At 47.0% G+C, this 20,413-nt stretch overlaps 1 protein-coding gene across 5 annotated transcripts in view; it reads right to left on the reverse strand.

The window, feature by feature from the left end:
• Window positions 1-19,708, reverse strand: part of LOC142768513 (uncharacterized) — a 42,461-nt gene extending 22,753 nt beyond the window's left edge. Inside the window, exons 1-2 of one of the 5 annotated variants that reach the window (XM_075870506.1) lie at window positions 19,598-19,708; window positions 17,644-17,876 (exon numbers count right to left, since the gene is read on the reverse strand). In XM_075870506.1, coding sequence (XP_075726621.1) covers window positions 17,644-17,853 — 210 coding nt within the window. In that variant the 5' untranslated portion in view covers window positions 17,854-17,876; window positions 19,598-19,708. The other 4 variants (XM_075870507.1, XM_075870508.1, XM_075870505.1 and 1 more) reach the window with 4 other exon arrangements.
• Between the last annotated feature and the right edge of the window lie 705 nt (window positions 19,709-20,413).

A 20,413-nucleotide genomic window follows, 5' to 3' on the forward strand; every position in this document is an offset into this window, starting at 1 on the left:
AGACGCACTAAAAATAAACGTGAACAAGGTGTATCTTGCACTGGCATGCGCAGCAGTGAGTGGACGACGCTTTGCCTAAAACTGTCAAACACGACTCGTAATACTCCAGCGTTGCAGTAAATTTAGAGGCTTAGCAAAGCTTTTTTGAACAACAAAGGTGCCGCTTCAGTCCTTTGCAGCCATCCCACTACCCACTCTACGCGACGAATGAAACTGAAACTGTAGAAATAGTTCCGTAGACAGTTCGCTGGCTAACGCGATCCAATCCGAAGCCTGTACTTCTCATAATTGCTATGAGGGTACACAATCGCAGTGCCAGATTCCTCTCGAGGTATTAATGTATGAAACTCTATGGCCAAGACCATCAACACTATCAGTAAAACTGCGAAAAAAAGTGAGCAATGGAGTATGTATACGCGTGATGCCTTACTGACACGCGCAGTGGGTAATTCAGATTCTCTTTCTCTCTCTCTCTCTCGCTCTCTCTCTCACACACACACACACACACACACACACACACACACACACACACACACACACACACACACACACACACACACACACACACACACACACACACACACACACACACACACACACACAAATCAGGGTTTAGTAAGCCCTGAATAACTGTTCTTGCTGTAGGCAATGTAGGGCTTAGTTAAAACCGTCAATGTTATTTATAAACGATGCTGCCAATCAAGATCGCATTGAGAACGGGGCCCGATTACGCTATCAAGTTCTACTCTTGAGATGAAACTCCGACGTCTACTCTTGAGGTGAAGTTCCAGCGCTTACTCTTGAGGTGGAGTTCCAGCGCTTACTCTTGAGGTGGAGTTCCAGCGCTTACTTTTGAGGTGGAGTTCCAGCGCTTACTTTTGAGGTGGAGTTCCAGCGCTTACTCTTGAGGTGGAGTTCCAGCGTCCGCTTTTGACGGGAAGCTCAAGCATGCTCCAACCTCTACCTCTCCAACGTAAAAAAAGTGGCACCCAACAGTCTCTTACCAAACAAGAGCACGCACTGAGAGTGGAATGAACGTCGTCTGCGCTGCGGCGCATGATTCAGTGAACGCTCTTGAAACGAAGAACACAGCGGTGCCTCTGGCGGGAGCAATGAGCACTTAGCGTACACACCAGCGCAATGACGAGCGACAAACCCTCAGCAAAAGAAGCAAGCTCCTGATAATTCGTAAGAACTGGTCAGAGGCATCAATATCTAAAAAAAAAGCTGTTATTTTCACCCCTTTTGAGTGGTCAGTGACACATGACCATGAATAGTCGTATTGAACGCATCGAATTGGTACGCAGCCAGACATGGTTTGCGTACTACCGCAAAATGGCATCCAATAAAAAAAAAACACAATCGCCTGGTAATGTTAAAAGAAGTGGAGTGCCTATCCCCCCCCCCCCTCGTCACTGATCAGAAAGATATCAAATTGAAGCAATGTATTGCATCTGCACACGTTTGGGTACTCATACTTTAGGCTGCTGCTTTTCCAGATGCACGTATTTATACGTATGTATGGCGATGCGTGTCTTTTGCACAGGGCAGTACTGGACACTCGACGGAAGCCCAGCAAAAACTTCGCAGGATGGCCAAGATTCTTTCATCAACACGTCTGTGCACACGTTCACGTTCTACGCTCTCCTGGCAGCCTGCTTTATGACGGTGTTCGTGTACTTCTACATGGTATTGAATTCATCATCCAGTAGCACGCAAGTGGGCCATATTGCCTTACGGTCTGAAAACGACACCAATGTGGGGCCCAGCGCGTCTGGGACAGCTTGAACAAATATCGAAAAAAAATTTGTATGAAAAATAGGTTACTACTGACTGAAACGCTTGCACGAGTGTTGTATTTATCTTCCATTGCACCGATCTGCAGTGATGGACTCCTGCTCAAAGTGCAAAATAAACATCCAGTGAGAAATAAGATCACCTTCTACGATATTAAAATCTATTGCAGGGCAGGCAATAAGGCAGTAACTATTCATTCATTCAATCAAAGTATTCATGAAGATAATATTGTGTTTTACATCTGGAGAGCACGATATGGTTATGAGAGATGCCGATGAGGAGGGATTCTGAAATCTTTACCCACTGGTGTTCCTTGGCATATACTGACGTCGCACAGTACAAGGTCGTCTAGCGTTTCGCCTCCATTAAACATAAAAAGAGTTTCTCCAAAATGAGGGCTTCATCGAAGCTAAATAAATGAATAGGCAGTCGAGTTAACAAAGCAATAGAACAATACTTACAGTCAACTGTAGTGCAGTCATTCAAATTTATATGCAAAGATTGCAAAAAATACGAAAACAACTGAGCCGAAGTGACCGAAATTACATAATTGATATGTTTGTACCGATTGTATGACCAGGATTCGGCCTAGGCAGTATATACCTGTGCGCCGGTACCGAAATTGCCGGCGGCGGCGCGTCGACTGCGCGGAATCCTTCGGATCGGCGGCGGGGCGGCGTGGGGAGAGGCGTGGGGTAGGATGAAGATTCAAGAGTTCGTTACGATCAAACTTGTTCCTTCAATTAAAAAAAATCAATCTTTCTCCGAGAAGGTGAAGCAGTTCAAGTGACAGCAGCATGCTAAATGTTATTTGAAATTCTGCTGTTTCAGTTTTCGAGAGGTAGCACGTGTAAACATGTTAACGCATGTTCAGCACCATGACAAAATACAATGTATGAATTTACGTGTTCACGCAATTGTTTCTTTCCGATGGCCCAGAACCGAACCTGCGCAGGTACCCGTGAGGCTCATTATTAAAATGCACGTCATCAGAGAAGCAAACAACGAACAAAAGAAAGCGAGAACAATTCTGAATTGATCTAACGGGTACAATATTTAAAAGATCAAATCACCGGGTACGGGGTGCAGAAGATGCAACGAAGGCTATGGGAACTAGAACACTCAGACTAGTGTGAACTATCTCATTTGTGCAGGAAGATGACACGATTGCAAGTGCGCTGACGTTCAAGAGGGGCTGCAATGATAAAACATGCGCACCCGAAATAGGCGAAAAACGCTGGCCATATAGCGACTAAATATAAGCAGGATTGCTTTTAAAATTATGTCACGTTTGTGGTGAGGTGTCCAAACAACGAGCGAATATTCGAGTCTCACCAATATCTTACGCGCTATCAGTCAGCACGCTTTTTTTTAGCTGCTTGACGTGCGTCGGGGACACCAAAGTTTTCGAATAGATTGCTGCACATTGTTGCAAGATGCAAGCACTGTTCTAACTTTCTTCTGAGAGTTGCATAAATGTATTTGAAAAAGAACACCCGCTAGACTTGCACCATGTTAAGTGTATGTAAAATGAAGTGGTTGTTTCTTATTTGAAAAGTTGTGTCTACAATCTTTTTTGAAGTTTGCCATGTTTCAGTCTTGTTGGAAAACAATGAAAACAATAACAAAAAGAGCATTAAGCGCATCCTGATCTTGCGTATTACAGATAGTTCTACAGATAACGCAATCTGTGCATACATTCAAAGTTTAATTTGAGTTTAACTGGTAATTTGTATTCCGTCATTTATAATGAAGATAAACAAAAGTGGACCAAGCAAGCACAGAGCCTTGACGATCATGTGTTATGGTCGTCCCATCCTGGCACGGTAGTATAGTGGCTAAGGTACTCGGCTGCTGACCCGCAGGTCGCGAGATTGAATCCTGGCTGCAGCGGCCACATTTTCAATGGAGGCGAAAATACTGGAGACCCGTATGCTTAGATTTAGGCGGAAGGTAATGAACCCCAAATGGCCAAATTTTCCGGAGCCCTCCCCTACGGCGCCTCTCATCATATAAAGGTATTGGGGCATTAAACCCTAAGAATTATATTTATTACTATGCATGTCAGATGACTTCGCACAGTTAAACGTAACAAGTTCTGAGCGCGGCAGCAAGTTATCTGCTATCCAATCAACCAGATCGGTGGCGGACAAAAGTCGGAAAAAGACAAAAGTTTGGCATGCCAGATCATGTCAAAGACCTTTGAATGGTCAATAAATAATGCATAAACCTGTTTGCAGTCGTTAGAAGTAGAAATATAATGCGTATATTGAAGCAACTATCCAACAGTAGAATAGCGAGCACGAAAGCCGTGTTATGAATGTGAAAGCATATTTCTCGTATTTAGGTATTCCACAGTGTATATAACACTTTGCTCCAAAAGTTTATATTATATAGAAATCAAAAATATTGGCCCTTAATTTGGTGTTATTTGCTTGTTTTCCCACTCAAATAGGGGCATGATGTTTGCTAGTTTCTGTCTCTGGGGAACAGCTGCAGATATTATTCATTGTTTGAGTATTACAGTAAGCACACCGTCCTGTATACTACTGTAGAATTATACGCAGAATGCCGTCCGGGCCGCATCGTTTCGAAACCTCAAGATAAGTGTGAGCTTATGGGATCCAGAAAAACTTAACTGGAGATTAGAGAAAGCAGGTGGTTTGTTGCGTGCATGCAGAAAATGGAGTGACGCATTTATCGGTAAAAAAAGAGACTTGAAGTAAATATTAAAGGTATTTGCTGTAGGTTAAGAATTTGAGGAGGTTTGGCCATCAAAATAAACAATGAAGGCATAGAAAATGCAGGTTTTATTGACCTCTACAACCAGGATGAATTTTTCGGTGCAATGCTCCTGAAGGCGTTGGTATGTCCATCACTAGTATGTATGTACGTTACCGCCTATAGTTTCATCCTTGCCAAGTACCCAAGACTTCTTTCTTGCAAACAGTCCACTACACCAAATCACCGATCCATCACTTCACCGACCACAAAGTCGTTATATTGAAGGCGGAACCGAAGCGACGTATAGCTACTATTTCTGAATAATGAATTTTCGTGTATATATATATATATATATATATATATATATATATATACAGTGTTTGTCACATCTATGATAATGTATTGGGCAATATTCGCGGATGGTTCACGATTCAGTGATGAAACCCTCCAGAACTTCACCCCACTCAATCATCATTTACTTCGTGAATATGCTGTGATTTTTTCCATAAGTGATGGTGAAGGCATTGCTAAAGTAGTTGTTCATTACGTTTCAACACATTGAATCAACATTATCATTACACTTGGAATGATAATTCTGTAACGGGGTTTATTTGCAGCGCAGAACGCAGAAAGCGAAGCAGTCAGCAGCGTCCGGCCAAGCGCAGCAAGCACGAGCTTATGCTGATGGCGATGCCCCTGATGCGCCGAGAAATGCCGCTGAAGCTCCTCTTCTTCACTACAATCGCCCTCCGCACAAAAAGCCGCCATCCTGGTGGATTAGAGAGAACAAACGACTAATGGGTCGTAATATGGCTTGAGACGAGAGACGTGGACAATGTCGTGGCCGCGGTAGCGTAGGTCTGTGGATGGGATGATGGGCTCCACGATATAGTTGACGAGTGACGTTTGCTCTACAACGCGGTATGGCCCGATGTATTTGGGAAGAAGTTTTGCGGAGCGGCCAGGCGCGGTAACAGGTGCCCGAAGCCATACCAATGAACCAGGTGGAAAGTTTGGAGCTGAACGCTCCCCAGTCTGGCGGGATTGCTGCTGCCACTGGTCCTCGGTAGAAAAAGAGCGGGCAAGCTGGTGGCATTCTTCAGCATGTCGGGCAGCTTCGGACAGAGTTGTACTTTCGGACTCATAAGGTTTATATGGAAGAATAGTGTCTACTGTATTTGAAGGTTCTCGTCTGTACAAAAGAAAGTATGGCGAAAACCCAGTAGTAGCTTGTATGGCAGTATTATACGCGTAGGTGACGAACGGGAGAACTTGGTTTCGATTCGAATGATCAGAGGCGACGTACATCGACAGCATACTGCCAAGAGTACGGTTGAAGCGCTCCGTCATGCCATTTGTCTGAGGGTGGTACGCTGTACTTGTGCGGTGCACGATTCGGCATTCGTTGAGTAATGCCTTCAAGGCGTCAGAAAGGAAGGCACGGCCTCTGTCACTTAAGAGCTCGCGAGGGGCACCATGACGCAGAACGAAACGTTGCAACAGAAACGTTCCAACGTCACGGGCTGTGGCAGTCGGCAGCGCGGCTGTTTCGGCATAGCGTGTCAGATGGTCTATCGCAACAATAATCCAGCGATTACCAGCTAGAGTTGATGGTAGTGGTCCGTAAATGTCAATGCCGACGCGATCAAAAGGTCGACTAGGACAAGGAAGAGGTTGTGACGGGTAGACTTGCCCGGGAGGTAACTTTTGTCGTTGGCACTGAGCACACGAGCGAATGAATTTCCGCACGTAGTTATACATGCCACGCCAATAAAATCTGAGTCGAAGCCTAGCGTATGTCTTGAAGAGGCCTGCGTGGGCGCACTGTGGGTCCGCGTGAAAAGCTTTGCAGATAGCAGCTCGAAGGTGGCGGGGTATCACAAGGAGACACTTGCGACCGTCAGAAAGGTAGTTGCGTCGATAAAGAAGATCATCCCTTAGGCAAAAGTTGCTAGCCTGGCGGCGGAGAGCGCGATACGGCGAAAGAGTGAGAGGATCAGAAAGAATGCTTATGAGGCCACTGATCCAGGGATCCTTTCGTTGTTCCACCGTCATGTTGCGCAAGGCGGATGACGCAAGTGCAGGCTCGAGAGAAGAGAGGCAAACGCCTTCATCCGATATGGGTGAGCGAGAAAGGGCGTCGGCGTCCGTGTGCTTACGACCAGATCTGTAACTAACGCAGATGTCGTATTCCTGAAGTTTGAGCGCCCAGCGAGCAAGTCGTCCGGAAAGGGCGTGGTGGTCAGTGACGACGTCGAATGCGTGACCATACAGGTAGGGGCAAAATTTTTCAAGGGCCCAAATAATAGCTAAACACTCTTTCTCGGTCACGGAGTAGTTAGCCTCGGCTTTCGTTAAAGTTCGGCTTGCGTAGGCGACGACATATTCATCAAACCCTGCCTTTCGTTGCGCGAGCACAGCGCCAAGTCCAACACCGCTGGCATCAGTATGAACCTCCGTGGGAGCGGCAGGATTGTAGCGGCGGAGGATGGGTGGTGAAGTCAGCAGGTGGCGTAATTTGGTGAATGCATCGTCGCATGCTGGTGACCAGGTGGAAAGGTCCTTGTCACCGCTAAGAAGGTCCGTAAGGGGCGCACATACAGAAGCAAAATTTCTAATACAGCGACGGAAGTATGACGACAAGCCGACAAAACTTCTAAGTTCCTTCAAGTTCTTTGGCTTCGGAAAATCGGCGACTGCTCGAAGCTTGGCGGGGTCAGGAAGTATGCCGTCCCGCGATACGACGTGGCCAAGAATGGTGAGCTGCCAGGCACCAAAACGACACTTCTTGAGGTTGAGTTGAAGGCCGGCGTCGGTAAGACATGCGAGGACGTGCTCGAGACGATTTAAATGGGTGTGGAAATCGGTGGAAAAGACAACTACGTCATTGCGGTAGCATAAACATGTGTTCCACTTGAGGCCTCGTAAAATAGTGTCCATCATTCTTTCAAAAGTGGCTGGAGCGTTACAAAGGCCGAAAGACATAATGGTAAACTCGTATAACCCATCAGGTGTGACAAATGCTGTTTTCGGTCGGTCAGATGCTTCCATAGGAACTTGACAGTATCCAGACCGTAAATCCAGCAAAGAGAAGTATTCTGCTCCCTGCAAACAGTCAGGCGCGTCGTCTATTCACGGTAACGGGTAAACGTCCTTGCGGGTTATCTTGGTTAAACGTCGATAGTCCACACAGAACCGAATAGAGCCGTCCTTCTTCTTAACAAGAACGACCGGTGACGCCCAGGGACTGTTAGAAGGCTGTAAAATACCCCGCTGGAGCATGTCAGCAACCTGGTCGTCAATAACACAGCGCTCCGACGCTGAGACTCGGTAGGGGCGCTGCCGTAGAGGCGTATGGCTTCCTGTGTCAATCTTGTGAGATATGTTCGATGTGCGACTGAGGCCAAAAGCGTGGCTGTCAAAAGAAGTATGAAACTTTTGCAGCAGGTTCACTAACTGGCTTCGTTCTGAAGAAGACGTTGCGACTTCGATGGAGCGGTGGAAAGCGTCAAGGAGTGACTGGTCAACAACAGAGTCAGAAATGAGTGCGCTGAGGTCCGTAGAAACTAAACTAGATGGAGCGTCAAAAATGCGACGGGCGGCGATCGGATGCACGTGACCGAGACATTCACCATAGAATAAAGGTAAAGGCCCTTCTAGCGTATTGTACACGAGCGTCTTCGTGACGCCATGGTGGAGAGTAAGGACAGCAATGGGCAGTGGAGAACAGTTGCGTTGAATGAACAGGGCAGAGGGCGTAAATAAAACATCACCGTCGGAAATAGCGTCACACGACACAGTCACCAGTAGAGAAGAGCGCGGTGGTACGGTGGTGTCGTCGGAAACAGACAGTTTATAATACGGCAGGGAAGCTTCGACGGCGTCAACATCAGGAAGTGCAGATAGCTCAAGTTCAGCGCGACAGCAGTCAATGACGGCATTATTATTCGCAAGGAAGTCCCAGCCGAGTATCATGTCATAAGGACACGAAGGCAGCACTACGAATTCGACGATATACACAATCCCTTCGATGACGACTCGTGTGGTACAGGCTGCGAGAGGTGTTACACTTTGTGCGTTAGCCGTTCTAAGAGAGAGGCCGGATAATGGCGTCAGAACTTTGCGGAGTTTGCGGCACAGGTTGATGGAAACGACGGATAGAGCGGCTCCGGTGTCGACAAGCGCCATGACGACGATACCATCGACTGACACTTCAATGACGTTAGCTGGACAGGGGCATGGACTTGTGCATGGCGACGGGGACGCAGTTCGTGCCTCGGGAACTGCGGCCGTTAGTTTTCCTGGTCGGTGGGTCCGGAACGGCGACGCATAGGGGAAAGCGAACGTCGACGTGGAGATTGGGTGCGGCGGGTAGGGCCGTGTGGACGATCAGAAGAAAAGGAAGAGGAAGGAGGGCTTGAAAGCGTAGAAGAAAACTGAGGGTCGAAAGAGGGCATCCGTCGAATGTTCTGAGCAGCCTGGCGACGACGACAATAACGTGCCACGTGGCCAACACCACCACAAGCAAAACATATGGGACAGTTGTCGTGGGTCCGCCATTGGTCGGAGTAGACTCCTCCTTGCGGCTAGGGGGCAGAAAACTGCGGCTGAGGTGGTATCGACATAGGCGGCGGTGAATAGATCGGCGGCGAAAAAGGCGCCGACGAATACGTAGGCGCTGGCTGGAACGCAGGCTGCTGAGGTCGAGCAACGGCCTCGGCGTACGTGAGAGGTGCGGCGACTGGCGGAGGTTCACGAGCGGGAGGAAGAACTTGTGCGACCTGGTCTTGAATGAAGTCGCGGAGTGTAGACGTCAATCTGCGTGGTTGATCGGGTACGCAGGACATCAAAGAGAGCTGACGAGCGACCTCAGCGCGGATGAACTCTTGGATCTTGGAGAGAAGAGGGGCATGGTCTTCTCCTATGCCAAGGGTGGACAGGCTGGACAAAGAGTTGTCGAGCACCGAGGGACGTCGGGTGGAAAGACGTTGCCTGCGCAACTCGTCAAAACTCTGGCATAATTCGGTTAGCTCTAGGACAGTGCGAGGACTCTTAGAAAGCAACATTTGGAAAGCATCGTCCTCAATGCCCTTCATGATATGCTTGATCTTAAGCTCTTCGGACATGGACTCGTTGACTCGCTTGCAGAGGTTCAGAACGTCCTCAATATAGCTTGTGAAATTTTCACCAAGCTGCTGGGACCGAGTATGTAAGCGTTGTTCGGCACGGCGTTTGCATACCTTAGGCTGCCCGAAAACTTGTGTGAGGCTCGTTTTGAAGACCGACCATGTAGGGAGTTCCGCTTCGTGGTTTATAAACCACAGCTTGGCCACATCCGACAGGTAGAAGGAGACGTAGGCCAACTTGACAGCGTCATCCCATTTGTTGTGAGTACTCACTCGCTCGTACATTTAAATCCAGTCGTCAACGTTCTTGTCTTCTGTGCCTGAGAAAACAGGGGGATCTTGCAGACGCAGAGAACCGGCGCAGAGAACAGTAGGCGGTGCCTGTGGAGGAGTTGGAGCGGCGCTTGCGTCGGTAGGCATAGTGGATGGTAAAATGCGATTCCGAAGCTCCAGGGTGATCGAAACCCAGCAGAATCCACCACTTGTAAGGGGGTTTTTATTTGCAGCTCAGAACGCAGAAAGCGAAGCAGTCAGCAGCGTCCGGCCAAGCGCAGCAAGCACGAGCTTATGCTGATGGCGATGCCCCTGATGCGCCGAGAAATGCCCCTGAAGCTCCTCTTCTTCACTACAATTCTTATGTAAGATGGCTGACATGTGTTATCACTTTATGGTAGCATGAGTGCCTTAGGGCCCATTCAATATATTTTTGTGGCACCTACTTTGATAGGCATTATCAGAAAACATGAGAAGGAGCGAAACTACATTGCCAAATCAGCTACAACACTCAAACTTTTCAACAAATGATGCTAAAATGTACAGTACGGAATGGCCATCGACTTAAAAAAAAGTTACAAAACAGATTTCATCTGAGGTTCTTGAGAAAAACACGGCAAGTTTGAGAAAACCTTAACAGCTTTATGGTCAGAAAATCTTTCGACAACTTCAATAGTTTACACCGTGTGATAAGGTTGCGGAGCCCCATAATGAACTTAGGCTGCAGCTAACCCTTTCTCATCTGAACTCGCGAGACTTAAACCCTAGTGTCTGGGAATACGGTCTCTCCCGGGAAAAAATGAAGGTTTCGTACAGACATATTTATTTTAACAGTTTCTAGTAATGTAGCTATTTCTTTTCTTAAAACCGCCACATATGCCTTAAAACGAACCATTGACCAATCAAGCTGTTTGACAACAGCTTTTAGCCGATTGTATCCGCCATAATCTGTACTTCTAGAAGTCAACAATATAGATCTGTGATAACTAAATAAAAGGCACGAGGTGCGTGCCAAACACGCAAGTGCGGCGACGGTGCACAAAGAAAGGAGTCACCCAAGGGCATGCCCACGAGACACGTAGACGCAAGAGATTGGTTGGAGAAAGGCTCGTAGCACGCAACTCGAGCCGAGAAGAAAAATTCTAGAGGTGGAGCTGGCACTGGGTGTTGGGACGCCGAGCTGCGAAGACATGGGAAACGAGCGTCGCAATCGTGACCACCCGGTTCTGAGGATGCCGGTGAAGAGGTTCGTGGAGAGGACGTCCATGTCGGAAGAATCAAGTGAAGCAGCCTGGACTTGCTGCAACCTGTCACGACAGTTCCTGAATGAACTGCAGCTCCTCCACTTCGAGACATAACGTATGCGGCCCGCACCACAGACAAGACGCAGTTGACGAGCTAGGCGTAGCCTAAATGAGCCGGAGAATACGACAAAGACCGGAACCAACCGGCAATGGGGTCGAGTGGCTCTTTCGGCGAAAGAAGGTGGCGACGGTAGGAACTTGAGGAAGACGTCAACAACAGAAGCAATGCACCGTCGACACAGCAAGGCGTAACGAGTCTCAACGCGACGAGCCATAAGAACAATCCAGTGTTGACGCCATTTTCGCTTAGGGCTAGCAATGGATTGGGACTGAGCCACAGTCAGTATGGGTTAGCCCATGATTGCGGAATGCTATTGAAGAATATTAAGTTATTGATTGGTGTTAAGTTATTGATTTTTATTCGAGTTTTGCGAATGTTGTCGAGTGTCAAGGCAGATTATGTGTATTATTCTTTCCGTTTTGGGTGATAAGGTGGGTTTGTCTTGCCGCACTCGTCGCTCCCTCGTCGCTCTCTCATATATATCCTACGCAAGCGCTCGCTAGATGAATTTGTGACATTGAATTGGCGAGCCTGCCAGGATTACTTGTAAATGAGAATTCAATGTCGCGAATTTCTCTAGGGAGCGCTTGCGTAGGATGAATTTGAGAGAGCGATGTGGGAGCGACGAGTGTGGATAGACAAACATACTTTACGACCCAAAACGAACAAGAACCATACTCCAAATGCGCTTTAACACTCAATAACATTCAAAAGCTCGAACAGGAATCGATAGCTTACCAACAACCAATAACTTACTAATCCTCAATAGCATCCCGCGTACATGTGCAAACCCAAACTAGCTGTGGCTCAGTCGCAATCCATCACTAGCCCTAGCCGCCAGCCCCAAACCAATATGGCGTCAACTATGGAATATTCTTATTGCTTGCCGTGTCACGACTCGTCACCCCTAGCTGTGTCGACTGTGCGTCGCTTTTGCCGTCGACATCTCCCCAAAGTTCCGACCGTCATCGTCCTATTTCGCTTTTTCAAATTTATCCTACGCAAGCGCTCGCTAGGCGAATTCGTCACTTTTAATTGGCGAGCCTGCCAGAATTAAATTTAATAAAAATTAAATGTCACAAATTTTTCTGTGGAGCGTTTGCGTAGGATCAATTTGATAGAGCAACGTGGGAGCGACAAGTGTGGCAAGACAAGTACACTTTACCGCCCAAAACGGTCGGGAACCTTAAACAGAATTCGCGTTAACACTCAATAACAATCAAAAGCTCAAATAGCAATCGATAGCTTAAAACAGCCAATAACTTAATAATCATCATTAGCAGTCCGCGTACATTGGTAAACCCAAACTAGCTGTGGCTCAGTCCCAATCCATTAGTAGCCCTTGCCGTTAGCCCTAAGCCAATATAACTTAAACTATGATTGATTGATTGATATGTGGGGTTTAACGTCCCGAAACCACCATATGGTTATGAGAGACACCGTAATGGAGGATTTAGGAAATTTCGACCACCTGGGGTTCTTTAACGTGCGCCCAAATCTGAGCACACGGGCCTACAACATTTACGCCTCCATTGGAAATGCAGCCGTCACAGCCGGGATTCAATCCCGGGACCTGCGGGTTAGCAGCCGAGTACCTTAGCCACTAAACCACCACAGCGGGGCGTTCCGTCAACTATGAAATATTCTTATGGCTTGTCGCGTCGTGACTCGTTGCCCCTGGTTGTGTCGACAGTACGTCACTTCTGTTGCCGACGACTTCCCCAAGTTCCTATCACCATAGTCCTCTTTCGCCGAACGAGTCACTCGACCCCATTGCCGATTGGTTCCGGTCTTCATCGTATCTTCCGGCTGAATTAGGCTACGCCTACTCGTCAACGGCGTCTTGACTACAGTGCGGGCCGCATACGTTCTGCCTCGAAGTGGAGGAGCTGCAGTCCATTCAGGAACTGTCGTGACAGGTTGCAGCAAGTCCAGGCTGCTTCACTTGGTTCTTCCGACATGGACGGCCTCTCCACGAACCTCTTCACCGGCATCCTCAGAACCGGGTGGTCACGATTGCGACGCTCGTTTCCCATGTCGTCGCAGCTCGGCGTCCCAACACGCAGTGCCAGCTGTGCCTCTGGAATTTCTCTTGCTGGCTTGGGTCGCGTGTAACGAGCCTTTTTCCGACCAATTTCTTGCGTCTACGTGTCTGGTTGGTGTGCCCTCAGGTGACTCCTCTCTTCGTGCACCATCGCCGCCCTTCCGCGTTCGGCACGTGCTTCGTGCTCTCATTTACTCATCACAATATCATAGCGTGTAGAAAGGTAAACAAGCCGTTCGCCGATACCTGCTGAAATAGCGCATGGGCTAGCGCGTGCTGGCACGCGCGACCATACTCTTATAATGAAAGTTCAAAATTACACTTCGAGCAACGCAGCCCCGTACTTGAGTATCTCTTCATACTCCTTCGACAAGGAAAAAAAAAAGAGGGCTTTTTTTCTGGTTGAGGAACAATCGATCACTAGCATCACACGCTTATTGATGTTGTCTCATACCACATTCCGAGCGATGGAGATGAATAGCTTGTTTGATTTATGTTTCAGAAGAGTTGTTCGCTAGCACTCACGAGATTTTATCCGCAGGAACAGCATAGAGTGAACGTACAAATGCAATTGCTTTAGACTTTATAAAGAACATGACAGAAAAAATGAAAGCCGGTAAAAATTGTCTACATATCTCTTCCACAATCAAAAAAATATACGAAAACCATTCAAGTGGCGTGGCTTTTTTAATAGAAAGCTGTGTTGTCTTGGTTGAATTTGTCTGCTGAGAAAATGTAACATTTCGGAGTCGTTTGCTCTAGTTTCATTCTCCATTACGCTGCACTACACTCTCTTCACTGAAATTTTTACATGCTGTTGAACATTTGTCTTTATAAATCACGTGTGCAATGTGGGCGCTAAGCGTTGGGCCTGTCAGGATTTCGTGCTTGTGGGCTCAAATGTTATTGCAACTTGCACAGTAGAAAACTCACAAAAAGCGGCTAAACCACAATTTCATCGCACGTGATAATCATGCGAGACGCGAGAAAGAACGCGGGGAGGGGTGAATGTATGGCAAAGCAGGCTAGAAAAGAATGTACAACTGATAGTTCTCGTACATGGACCATTCTAAAATATGTACCCTGACCACGTCGCCTGGATCACCTTTCTGGCATCTCGAAGGGTGCCGAAAAGAATGAGAAAGGCCAAGGGAGAAGAATACGCCCGATTGTGTATTGTCAGAAGCTGTTTTAGGGCCCCGATATAGACAGGGCATCCAAACAAAGACACTAGAGACCAGTCACGACCGCAAATGCCGCTGTGAGAAATCAAATCTGCAGGAAAGATGATGAAGTGGCGTATTTCGTGCCCAGATTTCCCGCTCGGGTTAAAATATGAGAAACGGCGACACGCAGCAATTATTGCGTGGCGGCGTGGTCTCTTTCGGAACTTCAGTGGTGGCGCGAATGGCGTGAGCGAAAATGGGCGGCGGCTTCGCTCAGCTTCAACATGGCAGCTGACATTCAATAGAGATGCACGAAACTCCAATTGCTAAAGAAAAGGCGAGGTGCATCTAACAGTGCACACTTTGCGAATATTGCAGTTCATCCTGCATGGACACGTATATTGCACGAGATTTTTTTTATTTTCTTTTCAGATATACTGGGCCGGAAATCATGCTATGGCTTCGCAACGGCCTTTTTACGCCAGTTAGTTCTTCCGGCAAATATACCGCATTACGATTTCAGTACATTGCCCCTCGCCCTTCTCTTTGGATAAATGAAACTACGTTATTATACTTACATCAACAAGGAATGAACATGTGGCAAGCAACTACGCTTTTAGTATCTTCGAAATTCAGGGAATCTGACAACAACCGTATGAACATAAAGAGAATAATAAAATTAGTTTTGTTTTCCCAATATATATGCGTAAAAGGCTACCGATACGACAGCGAATAACATCTTTGTATCATGTCATTTAGCCAAATAAACGAAGCTTATGACGGCACATGATGTAACGCCGTATTGAAAGTAACAGGACATAGATACTGGTCAGCTGATCGTTGTAGAGGGGTCAACTCAGACGTCCACAACGACACGGGCTCGAAAGAGGCTCTGTAGGCCCCTTCCGAGCATCCGCAGAGCCCCAATGATGCATTTGGATTTTTTATTTTTGTTTATCACCGCGGATGAAAAAATCAATTTGGCTGTCAAAAGCACTTTGAAAGGTCTGGTTCAAAAAAAAAAAAATGGCCCCGCATCTGCATGTTACACCGCAAATGTCGAAAGACTTGTTCACTCTCTCCGTCTTGCGTGACAAAGTCATGTCACACGTGAAACATGAGTGCTATCTGGCAGTTATCCTGGAAAACTGGGCGCGCGCTGTGCGCGCCCGTCTCTGAGATGATAAGGTGTAGAACACAAGGCGACGGGTAGGTGCCACCACCAGGTCGTCTTAGCAGAGCGTTGGAAGCACTTGCCGTTTCGTGAAAGCATTGCATGGCCAGAGCAGCGTTATAAAGAGTACGATCCTTAAAATTACCTATGTATGACTTTTCCAGTCAAAAATACACTCACAATGTTAACATTGTTATGGTGCCTGAGATATGCGCAATAATTTCTTTTTATTTGGCAATCGCAGAAGTATGAACGCTGAACCTTGAGCTGAATATTGGATCGCTGAATATTGGTGAGCACTGCGGATGGGGTTGGCCGTTCGAAGTATCGTTTATTCACTTTGGTGCCGTTTAAGGTACCGTAAAGGGTGAACAAACACACAAGTGTACAGACAGACAGACAAAAATTTTTGCGTTGAAAGGGCCCCAAAAAAGACTATCGTCTTTAAAAGCGAGCCGTTCTTGGTAGAAACAAACTACGAACCAAAAATAGGCTTCACAGCACAAGATTCGCCGATCCTGGTGATTACACCTTCCTGCTGCTGTACAGATGGCAGCGCTCCTAACGGCCAAAGAAGTTATCTCTGCCGCGGGCATCAAGAAGGACGGAAGCTGCAAGAGAGGTGCGTAATTGGTGTGGCACATTTTCACGCGTGGCCCGTTGCAAACTGCAGATGTCACTTGTGCTGTTCCGAGCGTGACGCAGCGTCGTTATAGACGTGTGCGTTGACCCCTGTATACCAACAGGACTGTCTGGTTATCGCGTCCACCAGCAACTCGCAGATTATCGTGATTTTGACGCAACATCCGTAAGCGAATAATGAAATGTTATCTAGTGTTTTGCACTTCACTTGAAATGTATTATTACGAGGCATGCCGGAGTAGATAGCTCGGCGAATCGCAAACATGTGGCGCTCTTTAACGTGCACAGTCATCCTACAGCACCGGACTCCCGGACATTTCACCGCCATTGCGTTTGGAATCGAACACGCTACCTGAGTGTCAACAGACAAGAAACCTGACCACTGGAACACCGACGTAGGTCAAACAGAGTATTCGAGCACTCTGAAGAGACACTTGCGCAACCAATGTCCCTGGCACTGAACAGTGACCGACCGCAATCACTATACTGACGGTCTCTTGCGGTAACATTTTAACTGACGTGCATTTCGCGGTGGTGATATCATGACACGTGTGAACGCAAAAACGTTTAAACCCATACTGTGAATAACAAAGTCACACTGCACGAACTCGCCAACGACAAATGATTCAAAGCAGATGCCGAGACAAAAGCTGATCTTGCGGCAGATTTTTAAACAGAAAACACTATAACTGGATTTACCAGTGAGCTCAGTTGAAAAAAGTAAAGCATTGCGTTGTCGCTATTGCGGAAGGACACTACGCCATTTATTTTATTTACTTGTTTGCGTTGATATACAAAAAAACGACCCTCTGGTTTGATTTACCGAATAAAAGGTTACTGCGTCTCCATGGCGCAGCCTGAAGAATAGGGGGCATCTCAAGAATTTAACTGTTACCGCTCCAAATGTTTTTCCTTTGTTACTTGATTTGCATACATGCACACACGCACGAACATAAACGGTAATTACGGCGTAAATGTAGCGCGAAAAAAGACAAGGATAAGAAAGTACACCACAAGTGCTTGTGGCGTAGACTTTCTTGTACTTGCTTTATTCACGCTACATTTAAGGCGTAATAAATCAGGGCCAACTTGCTCACCTTTCCGCTTTGATAAAATAATTTAACGCCCCGCCCCCTCCACCTAGATGAAAAACGGTTCTGTCTACGCTACTGTTACGTTTAATTCCAGTATTTACATTACTGGACGAACGAGATGTTCGGATTATTAAAGCTACTTCTTTTCCAGAGTTCAACTTTTCGAAAGTGGTCTGATGCATTTGGTAAAATACCGATTACTATAGGTTAGAGTGGTGCATGTACACAAAGCACTCACCGAGATTCGACAGCGCTTCGCTCCCCTCCTGCTGCGCGAATCGGGCGTGGTGGAATCACCTGCTTCCCAAGGCACCAAACAACACGGCAGCATGTCTTGGGTAGAAGTTGAGACTAACTTGACGCAAGGAGGGGTTGCCGAAATACAGTGGTTGCTGACTCGAAGAGCGAAGCACCCGGAAGGGACATTGCATGGAAGGCTCATAAGCATGGGGGCTAAGATCTTGAGCGTTCCTGGAAGGCAACAATAAAAACCAATTAAAATGGGTTGGTGCATGGGAATACAATCGTCTTCGAAGTAGGGTAGACACAGGTTGTTTTACTCCGTATGCCTACTTCTCCGGTGGCTTATACCTGCTATACTAGCTCGGTCGAGAAAGGGCTCGAATTGAAAGTCTTCTTTGAAAGGGGTCCCAATGTGATTACGACAGGTGTGCCACTTCCGCGCACGCGTTTAGAATTATGTTTAATCAGTGCGCACACACGAAGGCATCAACAACTGGAGACACAGGCGCTTGTATCATCAGTTATTTATGCATTCGTGAGCATGCGCTTTTGGAAGGTTCAGCTACATCAGCTAGCCCAAATCGCTCTGATGCTCCAGCGTTATGCACGCGAACAGCGTTAAATGACCCGCGCAAAAGGGATATATTCTCGCAGTGTTCAATTTGTGGACATGTTTGATTCGCCAGGGCACGTTCAGTTATGCCGAAAACGGTGATTCATGACGTCACAGCGTGCTTGATCACGTCGCCACACCAAACCCGCCTTCACATTCCCAGCGCCAAAAGAAACAAAGCGGAGAAAATGTAGAGTAACAGCACTGTCAAACAAACTTCACAAGTCTTGCATATGAATTTGTTGAGATGTTTGAAGAGCGGTGCAGGGAATGCGTAAACACCTTTCAGGAGCGTCAGGCGAGTGGCGGCAATGTTAAACCTATTTCAAGGGGGAACGTGATAAGAGTTATTGCACGGCCTCTGAAATGTGCGTCTAAAAGCGGGTCTCTGAGAGCAACATTCATTGTGGCGAAACGCATTCAGTCATTCTAATTCGTGTCGAGAGCTGTGAAAGCTGCTTGGCGTCATAATGACGTTGCGGAAAAAAGACCGGAAATAGGTGGCGTGCTGCAACCATGCAGGGAGGCCAAATGGGGCATCGCAAGAATAGCTCCCCAAGTGTCGCTAGTGCTTTAATCAGTGTCCTTCCGCAGTGTTAACCCTGAACGCAATCCTGCTCACCAAATTTTCTGCATTTATCAGATTACGCAATCATGATCAATAGAATCGCTTTTATAAGTACACAACGAATGGTCTGGTTTTCCTCATTCACCTCACGAGGTGTTATGTCACAGTGTACTACGTGCAGAAACACAGATGTGATCACAATGCGTGCCGTATAGTGAACGACTCCTGATTAACTTCAGCTTCTCGAAAATCCTTAACAGGGCTTAATCAACGTGGCCTAAATCTTCCCTGCAGTTGGCCACACCGAAATGCTACCACTGGTGTTCGGAATTGAGTTACCGTCCGAGGCTTTTGCAGCGCGGCCTCTCGCCTGCTCAGTTAGTACGGTGAGGGTTGTCATTTGCCTCGATGAGGTCCTCAACATGTACTGATTAAAAAAAAAAGTCCTCGCAGTTATTTACACTTCGAAAGTTGCACCTGAATCTGTGAGAAGTCTATATTTAACCTGTACCCGAATGCTGCAACGCCATGACGGTCACCTTTATAGCGTCAGTGCTGTGGCTACAACAATAGTGGCAATTTAGCAGCGGCATTTTCGCGCATACTAAGCACCCATGTTCGGTATACTTACTTCTGTAGGCACGACCACCAATTTGTTGCAGGGGTTACAGCACTGGGCTGCTGAATACATGGTCGCTGGGCCGATCCCGGTGGTCTCAGTTCAATGGAAGCTAAACGCAAGAGGACCATGCACAGTACTTAACTCACCTGTCTAGAGTGACGGATGCCGTGCGCGGAACAGTATGAGCGACGTCTGTAGTCGTTGATACGCCACACCTGACAATGTGGTGCACCAGTGACTGCTTTGGCTGTTGAAAGTGCTCTGAACGATATAGCGAAAAAAAAAAAAGAAGAGCAAGCAAAAAAAAAAGAAACCATTCTCACTGTGATATGACACCACAAATCGAGAACAAGTTTGGAGTATAAAAGGGACGTATCGGGGAAGTGGTTTCTTTTTATTTTTTCCCGATACTATAACCTTAATAGCATGCTTTGACGGCCTAAGCAGTCATCGTGGCCGTGGAGATAAAGAAGAGTGAAAAAAGCAAGGCAGATCCATCACTGGCGCCACGCATGCTCAGATGCGGGGTATTTACGACTGCAGGTGTCAATCGCCCTCTTCCGCGCTCGACGTTCTGTCATTCTAGATAAAAGGATAGATCACTGGGCTGCACTCAATGCATGTTACATGGGTCCATCTCCGGGCCTGTTGTATCAAAACCCAGGTAAACAAACTTAGCAGGCTGCAGAAGGGGAATACTGTGTTCTAAAGCACCGTCGAAAAATACTCTTGGTGAAGGCGCCATTCTCAGCGCCACAGTTTTTAAATGCCAAGCATTTCTTCGTGAACGTCAGCGACTTTGAGCGTATCTATCTATCTATCTATCTATCTATCTATCTATCTATCTATCTATCTATCTATCTATCTATCTATCTATCTATCTATCTATCTATCTATCTATCTATCTATCTATCTATCTATCTATCTATCTATCTATCTATCTATCTATCTATCTATCTATC

The sequence above is a fragment of the Rhipicephalus microplus genome, chromosome 8 (genome assembly GCF_043290135.1).
Source record: "Rhipicephalus microplus isolate Deutch F79 chromosome 8, USDA_Rmic, whole genome shotgun sequence".
Classification (NCBI taxonomy): Eukaryota; Metazoa; Arthropoda; class Arachnida; order Ixodida; family Ixodidae; genus Rhipicephalus; species Rhipicephalus microplus.